We start from the raw sequence: 17,364 nt of genomic DNA on the forward strand, positions 1-17,364 counted from the left end.
CATTGCATCTCCCATAGCACCCTTATAGCATCCACATACCATCCCATAGCACCCCTATAGTATCCCATTGCATCTCCCATAGCACCCTTATAGCATCCCATAGCACCCCTATAGCATCCCATAGCATCTCTCACAGCACCCCTATAGCACTACACAGCATCCCATAGCATCCCATTGTATCCCCCATAGCACCCCTATAGCATCTCATAGCATCTCTCACAGCACCCCTATAGCACTATACAGCATCCCATAGCATCCCATTGTAACCCCCATAGCACCCCTATAGCATCCACATAGCACCACATAGCATCCCATAGTACCCCTATAGCATCTCCCATAGCACCCCCATAGCATCCACATAGCACCTCATAGCATCCCATAGTACCCCTATAGCATCCCATAACATCTCCCATAGCACCCTACAGCATCCCATAGCACCCCCCCAACAGCACCCCCCATAGTACTCCATTGCACCCCCATCAACCCCCCATAGCATCCCACAGCACCCCCCACTGTTAAGGGCCTTATAGCCCCTTATACCCCCTTTATAGCCCTCTATAGCCCCTTATAGCCCCTTTGTAGCCCCTTATAGTGCCCTATAGCCCCCTTAAACCCCCTTATAGCCCCAGAGGGACTCTGTGACACCCCCCCCCAGCCCCATATGATGCCTCTATAGCCCCAGCAGCGCCCCATGGCACCCATACAGTCCCCCATGGAGCCTTAGTGGGGGCTGACAGGCCCCATACAGCCCTAACAGGGCTTCATATGGCACCTATATAGCCCCCATACCCCACCTATAGAGTGCCATGGGTCCCTATGGACTTCGTGTATGGCAGCACAAGGCTCCCACCAGGCCCCACACATCCCCATAGGAACCATACCAGGTATGTGGGGGGGGTCACTCAGCCCCATGGGGTTTATACCACCCCTATACAGCCCATGGCAGGGGGGCCCTATAAAGCCAATGAGGTCCATATGGCCCTATAGGGCTCCCCATTAACACATAAGGACCCGGGGGGGGAATCAATAATGCTTTATTGTATCATCACCATAATCCATAGAAATGACATAAAATGGGGGGGGTCATAGAGGATATGGGGGGGGTAATATGGGAGGGGGGGGTCATATAGGGTATAGGGGGGTCATATAGGACCGGGGGGGGCGCTTAGAGTCCAGTCAAAGCAACAGCATGATTCTACCTGCAGTGGGGGGGGGCACCCAGCAGTCTGGGGGGGCACCTATAGGGACCCAGGCTTATGGGGAGGGCGCCCATTGTGTCCCAAGTTTATGGGGGGGGGCACCTATAAGGACCCAGGTTTATGGAGGGGGCACCCAAGTGTTTGGGGGGGGCACCCATGGGATACCCAAGCTTATGGGGGGGGGGCACCCCTGGGGTCCCAGGCTTGGGGGGGGGGGGCACCCATGGGGTATGCAGGGGATTGGGGGGGGGGCACCCATGGGGGTCCCGGAGGGGGAGGGGGTCAAGGGGGGGGTCACTGCTCGTTGGGGGTGGGGTTGGCATCCGGGTACTTGGTGAGGTCAAAGGTCAGCACTTTGCTGATGACGCAATCACCTTGCTGGGGAGGGGAGGGGCAGAGGGGGGAGGGGTCAGTCCCCTTTGCCCCTCCCCCCCCATTTCCCACCCCCTTTATATGTACCACAACACCCCCCCCACCCCCCGAGTTATACCCCCCTTAACACCCCCTTCCTCTATTTACCCCTATGGGGGGTTATTTACCTTTATAGGGGGTATTTGGCCCCTATATAGGGAGTATTGGCCCCCATAGGGCGGTTATTTACCCCTATAGGGCGTATTTACCACTCTAGAAGGGGAATTTACCCCTGTGGGGGGTTATTTACCTCTATGGGGGGATTATTTACCCCCATAAGGCAGGTATTGGTCCCTATAGGGTGGTTATTTACCCCTATGGAGGAGAATTTACCACTATAGAACGGAGATTTACTCTTATAGGGGTGTAATCTGCCCCTATAGGGGGATATTGGCCTCTATAGAGGGGGTATTAATCCCTATAGGGGGATTATTTATCCCTATAAGGGGAGTATTAACTCCTCTGGGGAGTTTTTTACCCCTATGGAGGAATAGTAACCCCGATGGGGGGTGGTATTAACCCATATAGAGGGGTTATTTATCCCTATAGGAAGGTATCAACCCCTATGGGGGGGTATTTACCACTATAGGAGGGGGATTTACCCCTATGGGGGTTACTTTCCCCTATGGAGAGGTTATTTACCCCTACAAGGGGGCATTTCTCCCCTTCTCCCCCCTTCCCAACAGCACATTCCCCCTTCAGGGGGGCATTTCCACCACCCCAGGGGGGATTTCTGCCCCCCCAAGGGGTTATTTACCCCCCCAAAGAGGTTATTTACCCCCCCGGGGGCATTTCTGCCCCCCCCCGGGGGGTATTTTACCCACCTCGGGGTAGACTCCGATGAGACTTTGGGCTTTGGTGTAAAACTCCTCCTTGAGGGAGATGACAATGGCCTGGAAGTTGGCAGCCGATTGCTCCTTGATGTAGTTTGCCACCTATAGGTACCCCAAAATGGGTCAGGACACCCCAAAAATGGGTCCAGGCACCCCAAAAATGGGTCCGGGCACCTCAAAAATGGGTTTGGGCACCCCAAAAATGGGCTGGGGGGTGTTAAAACCTCCCCCATGGGCATTGAAAGGGCCCACTGAGGGCAGAAGTAGGGCTGGGGGTTACCATTACCCTCATAGCACCCCCCTATAGCACCCCCCACCTTTAAGGGCCTTATAGCCCCCTTATAGCCCTCTATAGCCCCCTTATAGTGTCCTATAGTCCCTTTAAACCCTCTTTGTTGCTCCCTATAGCTGCCTTAGACCCCCTTAAACGCCTTTATAGCCCCAGGGGGTCTCTGTGACACCCCCCCCAGATCCATATGGTGCCTCTATAGCCCCAGCAGGGCCCTATGGCACCCATACAATCCCCCATGGAGCCCTAGTGGGGGCTGACAGGCGCTATAGAGACCCTCAGGGGGCCACTTTACTGCTATATGACACCTATATAGCCCCTATACAACACTTATATAGGGCCTGGCAAGTCCCTATGGCACATGTACAGCCCTGGAGGGCTGTATGAAGGTCATATATGGGTATAGTGGGCCCTGCTATACACCGGTATGACACGTATATAGCTTTAGTAGGGCCCTATAGCATCTATACAGCCCCCCATGGAGCCCCACAGAGGGGTTGGTGGGACTCATATAGCCCTACAGAGCTTCATATGGCCCCTATATAGCCCCAGGGGGCCACTATACCCCTATATAACACCCTGAGACACCAAAAGGGGTGTGGGGAGCCCCAAAATGAAGCCAAAAATGGGGTGAGGGGCCCCCAAAATACATGGGGGAGCCCCAAAACACCCCAAAACTGGAACCTGAAGCTCTAAAACTGGACCCAGGGACCCCAAAACTGGATAGGGAACCCCAAAAGTGCACCCAGAGCCCCCAAATCCCCCCTTGTGACCCCCAAAATGGACCCAGGGACCCCAAAACACCTCCAGGGACCCCAAAAATGGGCCCAAAGTGCCTCTGTAAGGCCCAAAACAGCCCCTTCAAAGCCTGGGAACCCCCAAAATCAATGGGACCCCCCCAAATCCCTGTCCCAGACCCCCAAAACCAATGGGACCCCCCCAAATCCCTGTCCCAGAACCCCAAAACCAATGGGACCTCCCCAAATCCCTGTCCCAGACCCCCAAAATCAATGGGACCCCCCCAAATCCCTGTCCCAGACCCCCAAAACCAATGGGACCTCCCCAAATCCCTGTCCCAGACCCCCAAAATCAATGGGACCCCCCCAAATCCCTGTCCCAGACCCCCAAAACCAATGGGACCTCCCCAAATCCCTGTCCCAGACCCTCAAAATCAATGGGACTCCCCCCCAAATCCCTGCCCCAGACCCTTTGGGAGCCCCCAAACTCAATGGGACCCCCCCAAATCCCTATCCCAGACCCCCGAACTCAATGGGTCCCCCCCCAAATCCCTGTCCCAGACCCCCAAAATCAATGGGACCTCCCCAAATCCCTGTCCCAGACCGTTTGGGAGCCCCCAAACTCAATGGGAACCCCCTAAATCCCTGTCCCAGACCCCCAAAATCAATGGGACCCCCCCCAAATCCCTGTCCCAGACCCCCTTAGAGCCCCCTACATCCCAAGGGGGGGATCCCCAAAACCCTTTCCCCCCCCCCCCAGCTCCCACCTTGCCGATGTTGGTGTTGTCCAGCGCCGCGTCGATCTCATCCAGCACAAAGAAAGGGGCCGGTTTGTAGCTGGGGGGGATGAATGGGGGGTCAGGGAGGACCCCAAAAAGGGGGGCGACACCCCATTGGGGGGGGCAGGGACCCACCTATGGATGGCAAAGAGCAGGGCGAGGGCAGCCACCGTCTTCTCCCCCCCCGAGAGGTTGTCCATGGGTCGGAAGCGCTTCCCGGGGGCCACGCAGTTGTAGTTGATGCCATCCAGGTACGGCTCCTCCGGGTTCTCGGGGCCCAGGAAGGCCTGGGGGGGACATGGGGGGTGTTAAGGATGTAGGAGGTGATGAGGGGTGTTGGGGATATGGGGGGCATTGGGGACATGGGGGGTATTTGGGACACAGGGGGATCATGGGGATATGGGGGATGTGGGGGGACATGGGGAATGATGGGGATATGGGGAGAGATGGTGGGCAACGAGGACATGGGAGATGATGGGGGGCGTTGGGGACATTGGGGGGGTTGGGGTGATAGAGAATGATAGGGACATGGGGGACATTGGAGGTGATGGGGACATGGGGGGGAGATAAGGAATGATGGGGACATGGAGGGGAGATAAGGAATGATGGGGACATGGGGGACATTGGGGGTGATGGGGACATGGGGGGAGATAAGGAATGATGGGGACATGGGGGGGAGATAAGGAATGATGGGGACATGGGGGACATTGGGGGTGATGGGGACATGGGGGGAGATAAGGAATGATGGGGACATGGAGGGAGATAGGGGATGATGGGGACATGGGGGACATTGGGGGTGATGGGGACATGGGGGGAGATAAGGAATGATGGGGACATGAAGGGACATAGGGGATGATGGGGACAAGAGGGACATTGGGGGAGATGGGGACATGGGGGGAGATAAGGAATGATGGGGACATGGAGGGACATAGGGGATGATGGGGACAAGGGGGACATCGGGGGTAATGGGGACATAGGGGGAGATAGGGAATGATGGGGACACGAGGGGAGATAGAGAACGATGGGGACATGGGAGGAGACAGGGGATGATGGGGACACGGGGGACATTGGGGGTGATGGGGACATGGGGGGAGATAGGGGATGATGGGGACACGGGGGACATTGGGGGTGATGGGGACATGGGGGGAGATAGGGAATGATGGGGACACGGGGGACATTGGGGGTGATGGGGACATGGGGGGAGATAGGGAATGATGGGGACACGGGGGACATTGGGGGTGATGGGGACAAGGGGGACATCGGGGGTAATGGGGACATGGGGGGAGATAGGGAATGATGGGGACATGGGGGACATTGGGGGTGATGGGGACATGGAGGGACATTGGGGATGATGAGGACATGGGGGACATTGTGGGCTATGGGGACACCATGGGATGAGCGTGCAGGACCCTGTGCAAAGCTGCAGATGAGTGTGCAAAGCCTTGTGCAAGGCTGGGGGGGAGGGCCAGAAGAGGAACCCCAAGTCCCGTGCGAACCCCACGTGAGCCCCACGTGAACCCTCGTGCAAGCCCCTCGTGACCCCTCCAGTGGCTCCCATATGAACCCACTGCGAACCCTTGTACGAGCCCCACGTGAACCCTCGTGCAAGGCCCTCGTGCGAGCCCCTGGTGCCTGACCTGGGCGCTGCTGTTGCGGGACAGCGCTTTGTAGATCTCGTCGATGTTGGTGGCCACGGCCTCGAAGCAGGCGGTGAAACGGTCGAAACGCTCCTTCTTCATCTGCTCAAACGCCTGCTTGGCCTTCTTGGCGCGCTTGCGGGCGGCCTCGAACTCTGGGGACATCAATGGGGACACCAATGGGGACATCCCCCTGCCCAGCATCCTCAGTGTCCCCATGTCTCCTGTGTCCCCACATCTCTGCTGTCCCCTTGTCCCCCATGAGCTTCCTGGTGTCCCCGTATCTCTGGTGGCTTCCTGGTGTCCCCGTGTCCCCCCAGTGTTCATCTCTGGTGTCCACATTGTCCTCATGTCTCCTTGGTGCTCCTCCATCTCTGCTACCCCTATGTCCCCCATAACCTTCTTGCTGTCCTTGTGTCTCCTATTGAGCACGTCCCCCTCTCTTCCTGGTGTCCCCACATCCCTCTGTGTCTCTACGTTTCCCTGGTGTCCTCCCCTCTCCGCTATCCCTAAGTCCCCCATAAGCTTCCTGCTGTTCCTGCGTCTCCTTCTCACCACATCCCTGGTGTCCCCATGTTCCCCACATCCCCCTGGTCTCCCCCATCTCTGCTATCCCTATGTCCCCCATAACCTTCCTGCTGTCCCTGTGGCTTCTACTGACCACATGTCCCCTCCTCTTCCTGGTGTCCCCACATGTCCATGTCCTCACATCTTCCCAGTGTCCCCACATCCCTCTATGTCCCTATGTCTCCCTGGTGTCCTCCCCTCTCCACTATCCCTATGTCCCCCACAAGCTTCCTGTTGCCCCTGCACCTCCTGCTCACCACATGTCCCTATATCATCCTGACATCCCCACATCCCCATGTCTTCCCAGTATCCCCACATTCCCTCCATGTCCCTATGTCTCCCTGGTGTCCCCACAACCCTGCATCTCCCTGGTGTCCCCCTCTCTCTGCTATCCCTATGTCCCCCATAACCTTCCTGCTGTCTTTGTGGCTCCTACTGACCACATGTCCCCTTCTCTTCCTGGTGTCCCCACATCTCCACGTCCTCACATCTTCCCAGTGTCCCCACATCCCTCCATGTCCTTATGTCTCCCTGGTGTCCCCACAACCCTGCATCTCCCTGGTGTCCCCCTCTCTCTACTATCCCTATATCCCAATGCTGTCCCTGTGTCTCCTGCTCACCACACGTCCCTCGTGTCCCCATGCCCCTGTATCTTCCTGGTCTCCCCCATCTCTACTATCAACACGTCCCCCATAACCTTCCTGCTGCCCCCACGTCTCCCTGTTGCCCACATGTTCCTGGTATCCCTATATCCCTGCTGCGTCCCCACCGTCCGAGGTCTCCTGGAACTTATCCCGGACGCTCTCCAGCTTCTCCATGGCCTTCATGTTGGGGGCAGCGATGCGCTGGAGGACGCTCTGCTGCTCCGTCAGCCGCTGCTGGAGCTGGTTCATCTCCTGCCGGATCTCCTCCTCTGCCTGCGCATCCTGGGGGGCGGAGCCTCCGTCGGGGGGCGTGGCTTAGGGCGGGGGCGTGGCTTGGGGTGAAGGGGGCGTGGCTTCATCTTGGGAGGGGCAGGGATTGGCTGGAGGGACCTGAAGGCGGGGTGTGGCCTCCAATAGGGGCGTGACTTCGGGTGTTGGGGGCGTGGCCTAAGCGTGAGGGGGTGTGGCCTCAGATAAAGGGGCGGGGCCTTGGATTGGGGCGGGGCCTCGGATAAAGGGACAGGGCTTAGGAGTGGATGCTCATACGGAGTGGGTGGGGCTTGGTATGCTAATGAGCAGAGACTGGGCGGGGCTTAGTAAAGGGGCAGAGCTACCTAGTCCTATGGGGAGAAGGGGTGGAGCCTAAGGAGTGGAAGGGGCCAAAAGGAAATGGGGGGGTCCCAGTAGGTGGGAGTGGCCAGAAGGAAGGGGGAGGGGCCAGATGGAAGTGGGAGGGGCCAGAAGGAAGTGGGAGGGGCCAGAAGGAAGCGGGAGGGGCTTGCATTAAAGGGCCAGCGCACCTTGAGCTCCTCGGGCAGGTCGCTGTAGTCGATCTCAATCAGCGCCTCGCGGGCGTAGAGGCTGGATGAGCGCTGGGAGCTGCTCACTGCCTCCTCCCCGGCCGGGCCACCCTTGGAGGGGGCACATAAGGGGGTCAGGGTGGTCCCCAAACCCCCTGTGACACACACACCCCCCCAGACCCTCACCTCCTCCTGGCTGATGTCGTCCATGGTGCCCTTGGAGAGCGGCAGTTTGATGTCCTGCATCTTGCAGGCCTGCAGCAGGTTGTGGCGGTCGCTGCGCTTCTGCTCCAGCTTCGTCTCGATGGCCGTCACCTCCTTCTGCAGGTGGGTCATCTCCCTGTGGGCAAGGGGAGGGGTCACACCCACAAGCCCCATCGCCCCTCCTAGAACCCCTTAAACCCCCCCACAAGCCCCATAGCTCCTCCCATTGCCCTCTAGCCCCACCTCATTCCCCCTTAGGCCCTTCCATAAGCCCTTAACCTCACCCACAAGCCCCTCAGCCCCTCCCATTCCTGATTAGCCCCCCCTAACTCCATTAGCCCCTCCCATAACCCCTTAACCTCACCACAACCCCCATAATCCCCCCCATTCTCTTCCCCCTTAGACTCCACCCCTTCTCATCGGCCCCGCCCACTCCACCCTGAGGCTCCACCCCCTATCATTAGCCCCGCCCCTTCCTTAATCAGGCCCTGCCCTCATTGGCTCCACCTTCTTAAGCCCTGCTCTCATTCATTGGCCCCACCTCTTTTAGCTCCACCCTCACTTATTGGCCCTGCCCCTTCGACCACACCCTCAGACGTTAGCCCCGCCCCTTTGCCCCCCCATTGGCCCCACCCCTTTTAGCTCTGCCCTTACTTATTGGCCCCGCCCCCCTTGGCTCCTCCCTCATTGGCCCTGCCTCTTAGACCACACCCTCATATATTAGCCCCGCCCCACCGTGTCCCCACCCTCCCTCATTACCTCCACCCCTATTAGCCCTGCCCTTAGTGCCCCCACCCCTTTTAGCTCCTCCTTCTCTCATTGGCCCCACCCCCTTTGGCCCCACCCCTTCAATCACATCCTCATACATTAGCCCCGCCCCTTTTAGCTCCGTCCTTGCTTATTGGCTCTGCCCCCTTTAGTCCTGCCCTTCCTCATTGGCCCCAACCCATTTTGGGCCCGCCTCCTTTTAGCTCCGCCCTCACTTGTTGGCCCCTCCCCCTTTTGGCCTGCCCTCGCTCATTGGCCCCAACCGCTTTTGGCCCCACCCTCACTTGTTGGCTCCGCCCCCTTTGGTCCTGCCCTTCCTCATTGGCCCCAACCCCTTTGGGGCCTGCCCCCTTTTAGCTCCGCCCTCACTTGTTGGCCCCACCCCCTTTGGTCCTGCCCTCCCTCATTGGCCCCAACCCCTTTTGGCCCCACCCTCTCTTGTTGGCCCCGCCCCCTTTGGTCTTGCCCTTCCTCATTGGCCCCAACCCATTTTGGCTCTGCCCCTTTCAGCTCCGCCCTTATTGACTCCGCCCCTTTGGTCCTGCCCTTCCTCATTGGCCCCAACCCATTTTGGCCCCGCCCTCACTTGTTGGCCCCACCCCCTTTGTTCCTGCCCTTCCTCATTGGCCCCAACCCCTCTTGGGCCCGCCCCCTTTTAGCTCCGCCCTCACTTGTTCGCCCCACCCCCTTTGTTCCTGCCCTTCCTCATTGGCCCCAACCCCTTTTGGCCCCACCCTCACTTGTTGGCCCCACCCCCTTTGGTCCTGCCCTTCCTCATTGGCCCCAACCCCTTTGGGGCCCGCCCCCTTTTAGCTCCGCCCTCACTTGTTGGCCCCGCCCCCTTTGGTCCTGCCCTTCCTCATTGGCCCCAACCCCTTTTGGCCCCACCCTCACTTGTTGGCTCCGCCCCCTTTGGTCCTGCCCTTCCTCATTGGCCCCACCCCCTCTTGGCTCCGCCCCCTTAGGCCCCGCCCTCACTTGTTGGCCCCGCCCAGCTTCTTGCGGATCTCGTCCATCTCATGGTTCTTGTCGTTCACCTCCGACTTCTTGGCCAGATGCTGGTTCTTGAGGTCCTGGAGCTGCGCCATCGTCTCGTCGATGATCTTCATGTGCCGCTGCTCCTCCTGATACACCCGCCGTCAGCAGGCCATGGCCCCCCCATCCCATAAACCCCCCCCTCCCATGGGCATCCCGACCTTCTTGAGCTTCTCGATCTCAGCTTCATCCTTGCGCACGCTCTGCTCCCACATCAGCACCTTCTCCTGGTCCTCCCGCAACTGGTTGCGCTCAAAGTCCAGTTGGATGCCCAGACGGGTCTTCTGGTTCTCAAACTCCAGCCTGGAAGGGAGTTGGGGGGGTCCCCGAGGTGTTGGAGGGGTCTTTGAAGGGGTTTTAGGGGTCTCTGAGGTGGTGGTGGGGTTTTTAAGGGGGCTTGGGGGGGGTCCTGAGGGGTTGGAAGGGTCTTTGAAGAGGTCCCTGAGGTGTTGGTGGTGTCTTCAAGGGGGTTTGCGGGGGCCCTGAGGTGTTGGGGGGGGCTTTGAGGGGGTTTTGGGGGTCCTGGAGGGGGTGGTGGGGTCTTTAAGGGGGCTTGAGGGGGGTCCTGAGGTGTTAGGGGGGTCTTTGAGGGGGTCCCGAGGTGTTAGGGGGGTCTTTGAGGGGGTCCCCGAGGTGGTGGTGATGTCTTTAAGGGAGTTTGGGGGTCCTGGAGGGGTTGGGGGGGTCTTTGAAGGGGTTTGGGGGGTCCTCAAGGTGTTGGGGGGGGGTCTTTGAGGAGGTTGGGGGGTCCCAGGAGGACAGTGGCTGCCCCATAGCATTAGGGGAAGATCAGGGGGTACCCCACAGGCTGTGCTCAGGGCCAGGCTCTGCCCCATAGGGTGTCCAGGCTTTGTACCCCCCCAGTTTGGGGCTGCTGGGTCTGTTTCCCCCCAAGTTTGGGGCTCCCCCATAGGTTCAAGCCTGCCCCCCAAAGTTTGGGGGTCCTCTATAGGTCCAGGCCTGTTTTCCCCCCAGATTTTGGGTTCTCTGAGGGTCTAAGCATGTCGCCCCCCAGGTTTGGGGTGCCCTTTACCTCTTCTTGGCGATCTCATTCTGCCTCTTGACCTTCTCCTCCTCGAACTCCCGAATGTTCCTGACCCCAATTTCACGGCAAAACTCCTCGAAGACCTCGTCCTCCACCTGGGGGGGGGCAATATCAGCACCTTGGGGGCTGCCTCACCCCCCTGCACCCCCTTTGTGCCCCATAGAGACCCCCCATAAACCTGGTTCATCTTCTCTTTCAGGTCCTTCATCTCCCGCTCCCGGCCTTGGATGATCCTTTTGATATCATTGATGCGAGGCCCAAAATTGGCCAATTCGCTCTCAAGTTTCGACTTCTCCTACATTGGGGGTGTTGAAATGGGGGTCAGAGATGCTCAAAGACACCCCCCACACCCCAAAATCCCCTCCCTGCACCCCAAAATACCCCCCTTTCACCCCAAAATCCCCCTCTGCAACCATCCAGACCCACTCTTTTCCCCTTTCCAAGGGGAAAGAGTGTTCGTGGCTTGTAACAGGCAAAAAGACCCCCAAAACACCCCAAAAAGGGGAGAACCCCCCCAAATTCCCCCCCCCCAGGTGGGTACCTGAAGGTTGAGGGCGAGGTGACGGGTTTTGGTCTGTTCCAGGTCACTTTGGGAATACTTGAGGCGCATTTGGAGCCCATGGGCTTGGGATTGGACCTGGCGCAGCTCAGCCTCCTTCCGCTTGGCCTTCATCTGCTCCTGGGGGGGGAAAGGGACAAAGATGGGGGGGGGAAAGGGGGTGAGTGGGGGGAAAAAGGAGTAAATGGGGGGAAAAAGGGGATGGAATGGGGGGGAAAAGGGGATGGAGTGGGGGGGGAAGGGGATGGAATGGGGGGAAAAGGGGATGGAGTGGGGGGGGAAGGGGATGGATGGGAGGGGGGAAAGGGGGATGGATGGGAAGAGGGGACAAAGAGGGGGAAAAGGGGGTGAATGGGGGGAAAAGGAGTAAATGGGGGGAAAACGGGGATGGAATGGGGGGAAAAGGGGATGGAATGGGGGTGGGGAAAGGGGGATGAATGGGAGGGGGGAAAGGGGGATGAATGGGAAGAGGGGACAAAGAGGGGGAAAAGGGATGAATGGGGGGGAAGGGGATGGAATGGGGGTGAAAAAGGGGATGGAATGGGGGGGGAAGGGATGAATGAGGAGGGGAGAGAAGGGGATGAATGGGGAGGGGGGAAAGGGGGATGAATGGGAGGGGGGAAGGGGGGGGAAAAGGGGGGAAAGGGATGAATGGGGGGGAAGGGGATGGAACGGGGGGTGAAAAAGGGGATGGAACGGGGGGAAAAGGGGATGGAACGGGGGGAAAAGGGGATGCAATGGGGGGGAAGGGGGGATTGAATGGGGGGAAAAGGGGGACGGAATGGGGGGGAAGGGGATGGAATGGGGGGGAAGAGGGTAAATGGGGGGGAAAGAAGGTAAATGGGGGGAAAGGGATGAATGGGAGGGGGGGAAAGGGAGTAAATGGCGGGGGAAGGGGGGACAAAGAGGCGGAAAAGGGATGAATTGGGAGAAAAGGGAGATGGAATGGGAAGGGTGGAAAGGGGGATGAATGGGGAGGGTGGAAAGGGGGATGAATGGGGAGGGGGAAAAGGGGGATGAATGGGGAGGGGGAAAAGGGTGATGAATGGGGAGGGGTGGAAAGACAAAGCAGGGGCGAAAAGGGGAAGACCTTTGGGGTGCAACAGGCTCAACAGGCGCCTCATGAGGTGCAGACTTTGGGGCCCGATGGCTGGACGGGGGCGCCCACAAGCACTTTGGGGCTTGATTCACCCCAACCAGGAGCCTTTTGGGGCGCAGCTGCCTCGAGGTCCTCACCTTGAGCTCCTCCGTCAGCCTCTCCTTCTTCTCCTTCAGCTTATCCACAGCCTTCTCATCCCAGCGCCGCGCTTTGGCCTTCAGGTCACTGGCCCCCCCGGAGATCACCCCCGATTTCTGGAACAAGGTCCCATCCAGCGCCACGGTCTATGGGGATAAAGGGGGACAAGGAGGTGTGTGAGGGGGTGTGGGGGGGTGTCCATAGCAGGGTTTTGGGGGGCTGTTGAAGGGGGGGGACCCCACTTTGTGGCGCTGGTGGCCCCCGAAGGCGATGCGCCGCGCGTCCTCCACGTTGTCGCACACCAGCGCGTTGCCGCAGGCGTATTGAAGCGCCTTCTTGATGTGGGGGGGCTCGTAGCGGATCACGTCGATCACCAGCTTGGCCCCCTTCAGCTCCCGCAGCTTCTCGTCTGTGGGTTTCACCTGGGGGGGGGGGCGGAAAAATGGGGGGCAATATGGGGGGCACAACATCAGAGGGAGATGGGAGACCCATGGGGTTCAATAGGGACACCCCCCGCCTCCCGAAACAACAGGGGTGGATGGGAGGTCTAAAGGGACCCCCAAAACAAAGGGGATGGATATGACGCCCACAGGGTTCAACAGGGACCCCCAAAACATCAGGGGTGGACGTGAGGCACATGGGGTTCAGTGGAGACCCCAAACCATCAAGGATGGATATGAGGCCCATGGGGTTCAATGGGGACCCCCAAACATCAAGGATGGATATGAGGCCCATGGGGTTCAATAAGGACCCCCCCAAAACAATAGGGGTGGATGGGAGGTCCAAAGGGACCCCCAAAACAAGGGGGATGGACATGAGGCCCATGGGGTTCAATGGGGTCCCCCAAACCATCAAGGATGGATATGAGGCCCATGGGGTTCAATAGGAACACCCCCAAAACAATAGGGGTGGATGGGAGGTCCAAAGGGACCCCCAAAACAAAGGGGATGGATATGAGGCCCATGGGTTCAATGGGGACCCCCAAACCTCAAGGATGGATATGAGGCCCGTGGGGTTCAGTGGGGACCCCCAAACATCAAGGATGGATATGAGGCCCATGGGGTTCAATAGGGACCCCCCCAAAACAATAGGGGTGGATGGGAGGTCTAAAGGGACCCCCAAAACAAGGGGGATGGATATGAGGCCCATGGGGTTCAATGGGGACCCCCAAATCACCAAGGATGGATATGAGGCCCATGGGTTCAATGGGGACCCCCAAATCATCAAGGATGGATATGAGGCCCATGGGGTTCAATAGGGACCCCCCCAAAACAATAGGGGTGGATGGGAGGTCTAAAGGGACCCCCAAAACAAGGGGGATGGATATGAGGCCCATGGGGTTCAATGGGGACCCCCAAACATCAAGGATGGATATGAGGCCCATAGGTAAATGGGGACCCCCAAACCATCAAGGATGGATATGAGGCCCATGGGGTTCAATAGGAACCCCCCCAAAACAATAGGGGTGGATGGGAGGTCCAAACGGACCCCCAAAAGAAGAGGGATGGATATGAGGCCCATGGGGTTCAACAGGGACCCCCAAAACATCGGGCGTGGACGTGAGGCCCACAGGGTTCAATGGGGACCCCTAAAACCCCAGGGGTGGACAAGAGGTACAAGGCATTCAATGGGGACCCCCAAAACATCAGGGGTGGACGTGAGGCCCATGGGGTTCAGTGGGGACCCCAAAACATCAGGGATGGATATGAGGCCCATGGGGTTCAATGGGGACCCTAAAACATGTGGGGTGGACACGAGGTCCATGGGGTTCAATGGAGACCCCCAAAACCCCAGGGGTGGACAAGAGGTACAAGAGGTTCAATTGGGACCCCCAAAACATCAGGGATGGATATAAGGCCCATGGGGTTCAATGGGGACCCCTAAAATCCTTTTTGGACCCTGAGAGGTTGAATGGAGACCCCCAAAACCCATCGTTGGACCCTGATGGGTCGAATAGGACCCCAAAAAGCCCATTGTAGGACCCTAAGGGGTCAAATAGGCCCCCCCAAACCCCCTTATGGGACCCCGAGGGGTCAAATGGAGCCCCCTAACCCCCAAAGTGGGGGTGTCCCTGCACCCCACCTCCAGGTAATCGAGGGGCAGGAAGGTTTCGGGCTCCCCCCGCTGCTCCTTGATGTACTGGATGCAATCCCGGCCCGTCTTCTCGGAATCCACGATGATGGCATCCATGTTCTTGCCAAGGACCTTGGTCACAGCGATCTGGTACTTCTTCTGGGTGGGCTGGCACAGGTCAATGAGGCGCCCGTACTGCAACAAAGAGGGGGGACCCCCCCCCAAAAATGAAGCTCCAGGGATTTGGGGGGGGGTGCTGGGTGAGGAGAAGCTCCCCATGACCCGGCTCCAGCGGGTGCTTGAGCCCAAGGAGGGGGAGCAGCAGGTCCTGGAGGGGATCCTGCCCCCCTGCTCTGCTCTGCGGGACCCCACGGGGAGAACTGGGGCCGCTTCTGGTGCCCCCGATGGAAGGAGGACGTGGAGCTGCTGGAGGCCACAGGGATCATCCAGGAGCATCCATATGGAGCCAGGCTGGGAACATCCAGGAGCTCAGAGCAGCTCCCAGGGGCTGACGGGGGCTCCGGGGGTGCTGGAGGGGGCCCTTCAGCAGGGACTGGGGGGGCAGGACACGGGGGGGTGGGTTCCAACTGGAACAGGGGCCGTTTAGCCTGGATCTAAGGAAGTTCTTCCCCATGAGGACACGGGGATGGGTTGGGCTGCCCCATCCCTGGCGGTGCTCAAGGCCAGGTTGGACAGAGCCTTGGGTGACATGGTCTAGCGCGAGGTGTCCCTGCCCATGGCAGGGGCTTGGAACTGGGTGATCTTAACCCAAACCATTCCATGATTCCATGAGGACACTGGGATGGGGTGAACGGAGAAGGTTTGGGCTGCCCCATCCCTGCCAGTGCCCAAGGCCAGCTCGGAACAAGGTGCCCGTGGTCAGAAGTGGATGATCCTCAGCTCATTCCCAACCCACCCCATGGGAGAACCAAGCCAAGGGTTGGACCTCGATGATCCTCAGCTCATTCCCAACTCATGGGACATGGGAGAACCAAGCCAAGGGTTGGACCTGGATGATCCTCAGCTCATTCCCAACCCATGGGAGATGGGGGAACCAAACCAAAGGGAGGCAGGGAAGGGATCCCAGGGCTCGGCCTCACCACGGAGCCGGGATAGAGGCGCTTGATGCTGTCCATGATCTCGGCCTTGCGCTGCTGGCGGCTGCTCTCCTGGCGGTCGATGCGGGCGTCCCCCAACTGCTCCATCACTTGGTTGAGCTCCTTGTTGATCTCATCGATGCGGCGCTTGGCCAGTTCCACCTCCTCGGTCAGCTCCCCCTCCAGGCGCTTCTGCTCCTCCAGGGACTGCCTGAGGCCACAGGGAAAGGTGGGAAGTGCAGGGGTGGGGATCAGGGAGCTCCTTGGGGAGCGCTACAGGGACAAGAGGTTGTGCTGGGGCAGGGGGGTTGAGGGATGGGGAATGGGGGACACCTCAGGGATGGTCCCAAGGGGATGGAGATCGGGGTGTCCCAAGGGTACGGAGCCAAGGGAATGGGGACAAGGGACACCTCAGGGATGGTATCAAGGGGATGGAGATCGGGGTGTCCCAAGGACATGGGGACAAGGGAATGGGGACAAGGGACACCTCAGGGATGGTATCAAGGGGATGGAGATGGGGGTATGGACATCAAGGAGTCCCAAGGACATGGGGACAAGGGAATGGGGACAAGGGACACCTCAGGGATGGTCCCAAGGGGATGGAGATCAGGGTGTCCCAAGGACATGGGGACAAGGGAAGGGGGACAAGGGACACCTCAGGGATGGTCTCAAGGGGATGGAGATCGGGGTGTCCCAAGGGCACGGGGACAAGGGAAGGGGGACAACGGACACCTCAGGGATGGTCCCAAGGGGATGGAGATGGGGGTATGGAAATCAGGGTGTCCCAAGGACATGGGGACAAGGGACACCTCAGGGATGGTCTCAAGGGGATGGAGATCGGGGTGTCCCAAGGGCACGGGGACAAGGGAATGGGGACAAGGGACACCTCAGGGATGGTCCCAAGGGGATGGAGATCGGGGTGTCCCAAGGACATGGGGACAAGGGAATGGGGACAAGGGACACCTCAGGGATGGTACCAAGGGGATGGAGATGGGGGTATGGAGATCAGGGTGTCCCAAGGACATGGGGACAAGGGACACCTCAGGGATGGTCCCAAGGGGATGGGGGTATGGGGATGAGGGACACCTGAGGGATGGTCCCAAGGGCATGGAGACAAGGGACACCTCAGGGACATGGAGATGGGGGTACAGGGACAAGGAACACCTTGGGGACTATCTCAAGGGCATGGAGATGGGGGTATGGAGATGGGACAGGGATGGGGGACACCTCAGGGATAGTCCCAAAGGGCATGGACAGGGGGATATGGAGATGGGGGGACACCTCAGGGATGGTCTCAAGGGGATGGAGATCGGGGTGTCCCAAGGGCACGGGGACAAGGGAAGGGGGACAACGGACACCTCAGGGATGGTCCCAAGGGGATGGAGATCAGGGTGTCCCAAGGGCACGGGGACAAGGGAATGGGGACAAGGGACACCTCGGGGATGGTCCA

The 17,364-nt window shown here is 59.2% G+C and overlaps 1 protein-coding gene across 1 annotated transcript in view; it reads right to left on the minus strand.

Moving 5' to 3' along the window:
- Positions 1–1,016: 1,016 nt before the first annotated feature.
- Positions 1,017–17,364, minus strand: part of SMC1A (structural maintenance of chromosomes 1A) — a 19,343-nt gene continuing 2,995 nt past the window's right edge. Inside the window, exons 5-21 of the mRNA XM_030475375.1 lie at positions 15,918–16,125; positions 14,827–15,012; positions 12,987–13,166; positions 12,744–12,890; positions 11,490–11,627; positions 11,127–11,243; positions 10,937–11,043; positions 10,065–10,206; positions 9,847–9,992; positions 8,083–8,236; positions 7,897–8,007; positions 7,222–7,378; positions 5,886–6,040; positions 4,384–4,535; positions 4,237–4,306; positions 2,435–2,545; positions 1,017–1,577 (exon numbers count right to left, since the gene is read on the minus strand). Of these exons, the coding sequence (XP_030331235.1) occupies positions 1,494–1,577; positions 2,435–2,545; positions 4,237–4,306; positions 4,384–4,535; positions 5,886–6,040; positions 7,222–7,378; positions 7,897–8,007; positions 8,083–8,236; positions 9,847–9,992; positions 10,065–10,206; positions 10,937–11,043; positions 11,127–11,243; positions 11,490–11,627; positions 12,744–12,890; positions 12,987–13,166; positions 14,827–15,012; positions 15,918–16,125 (2,365 nt within the window). The 3' untranslated portion in view covers positions 1,017–1,493. The remainder of the gene's footprint in view (positions 1,578–2,434; positions 2,546–4,236; positions 4,307–4,383; positions 4,536–5,885; positions 6,041–7,221; positions 7,379–7,896; positions 8,008–8,082; positions 8,237–9,846; positions 9,993–10,064; positions 10,207–10,936; positions 11,044–11,126; positions 11,244–11,489; positions 11,628–12,743; positions 12,891–12,986; positions 13,167–14,826; positions 15,013–15,917; positions 16,126–17,364) is intronic.

The sequence above is a fragment of the Strigops habroptila genome, unplaced genomic scaffold (assembly GCF_004027225.2).
Source record: "Strigops habroptila isolate Jane unplaced genomic scaffold, bStrHab1.2.pri NW_022045636.1_ctg1, whole genome shotgun sequence".
Taxonomy (NCBI): Eukaryota; Metazoa; Chordata; class Aves; order Psittaciformes; family Psittacidae; genus Strigops; species Strigops habroptila.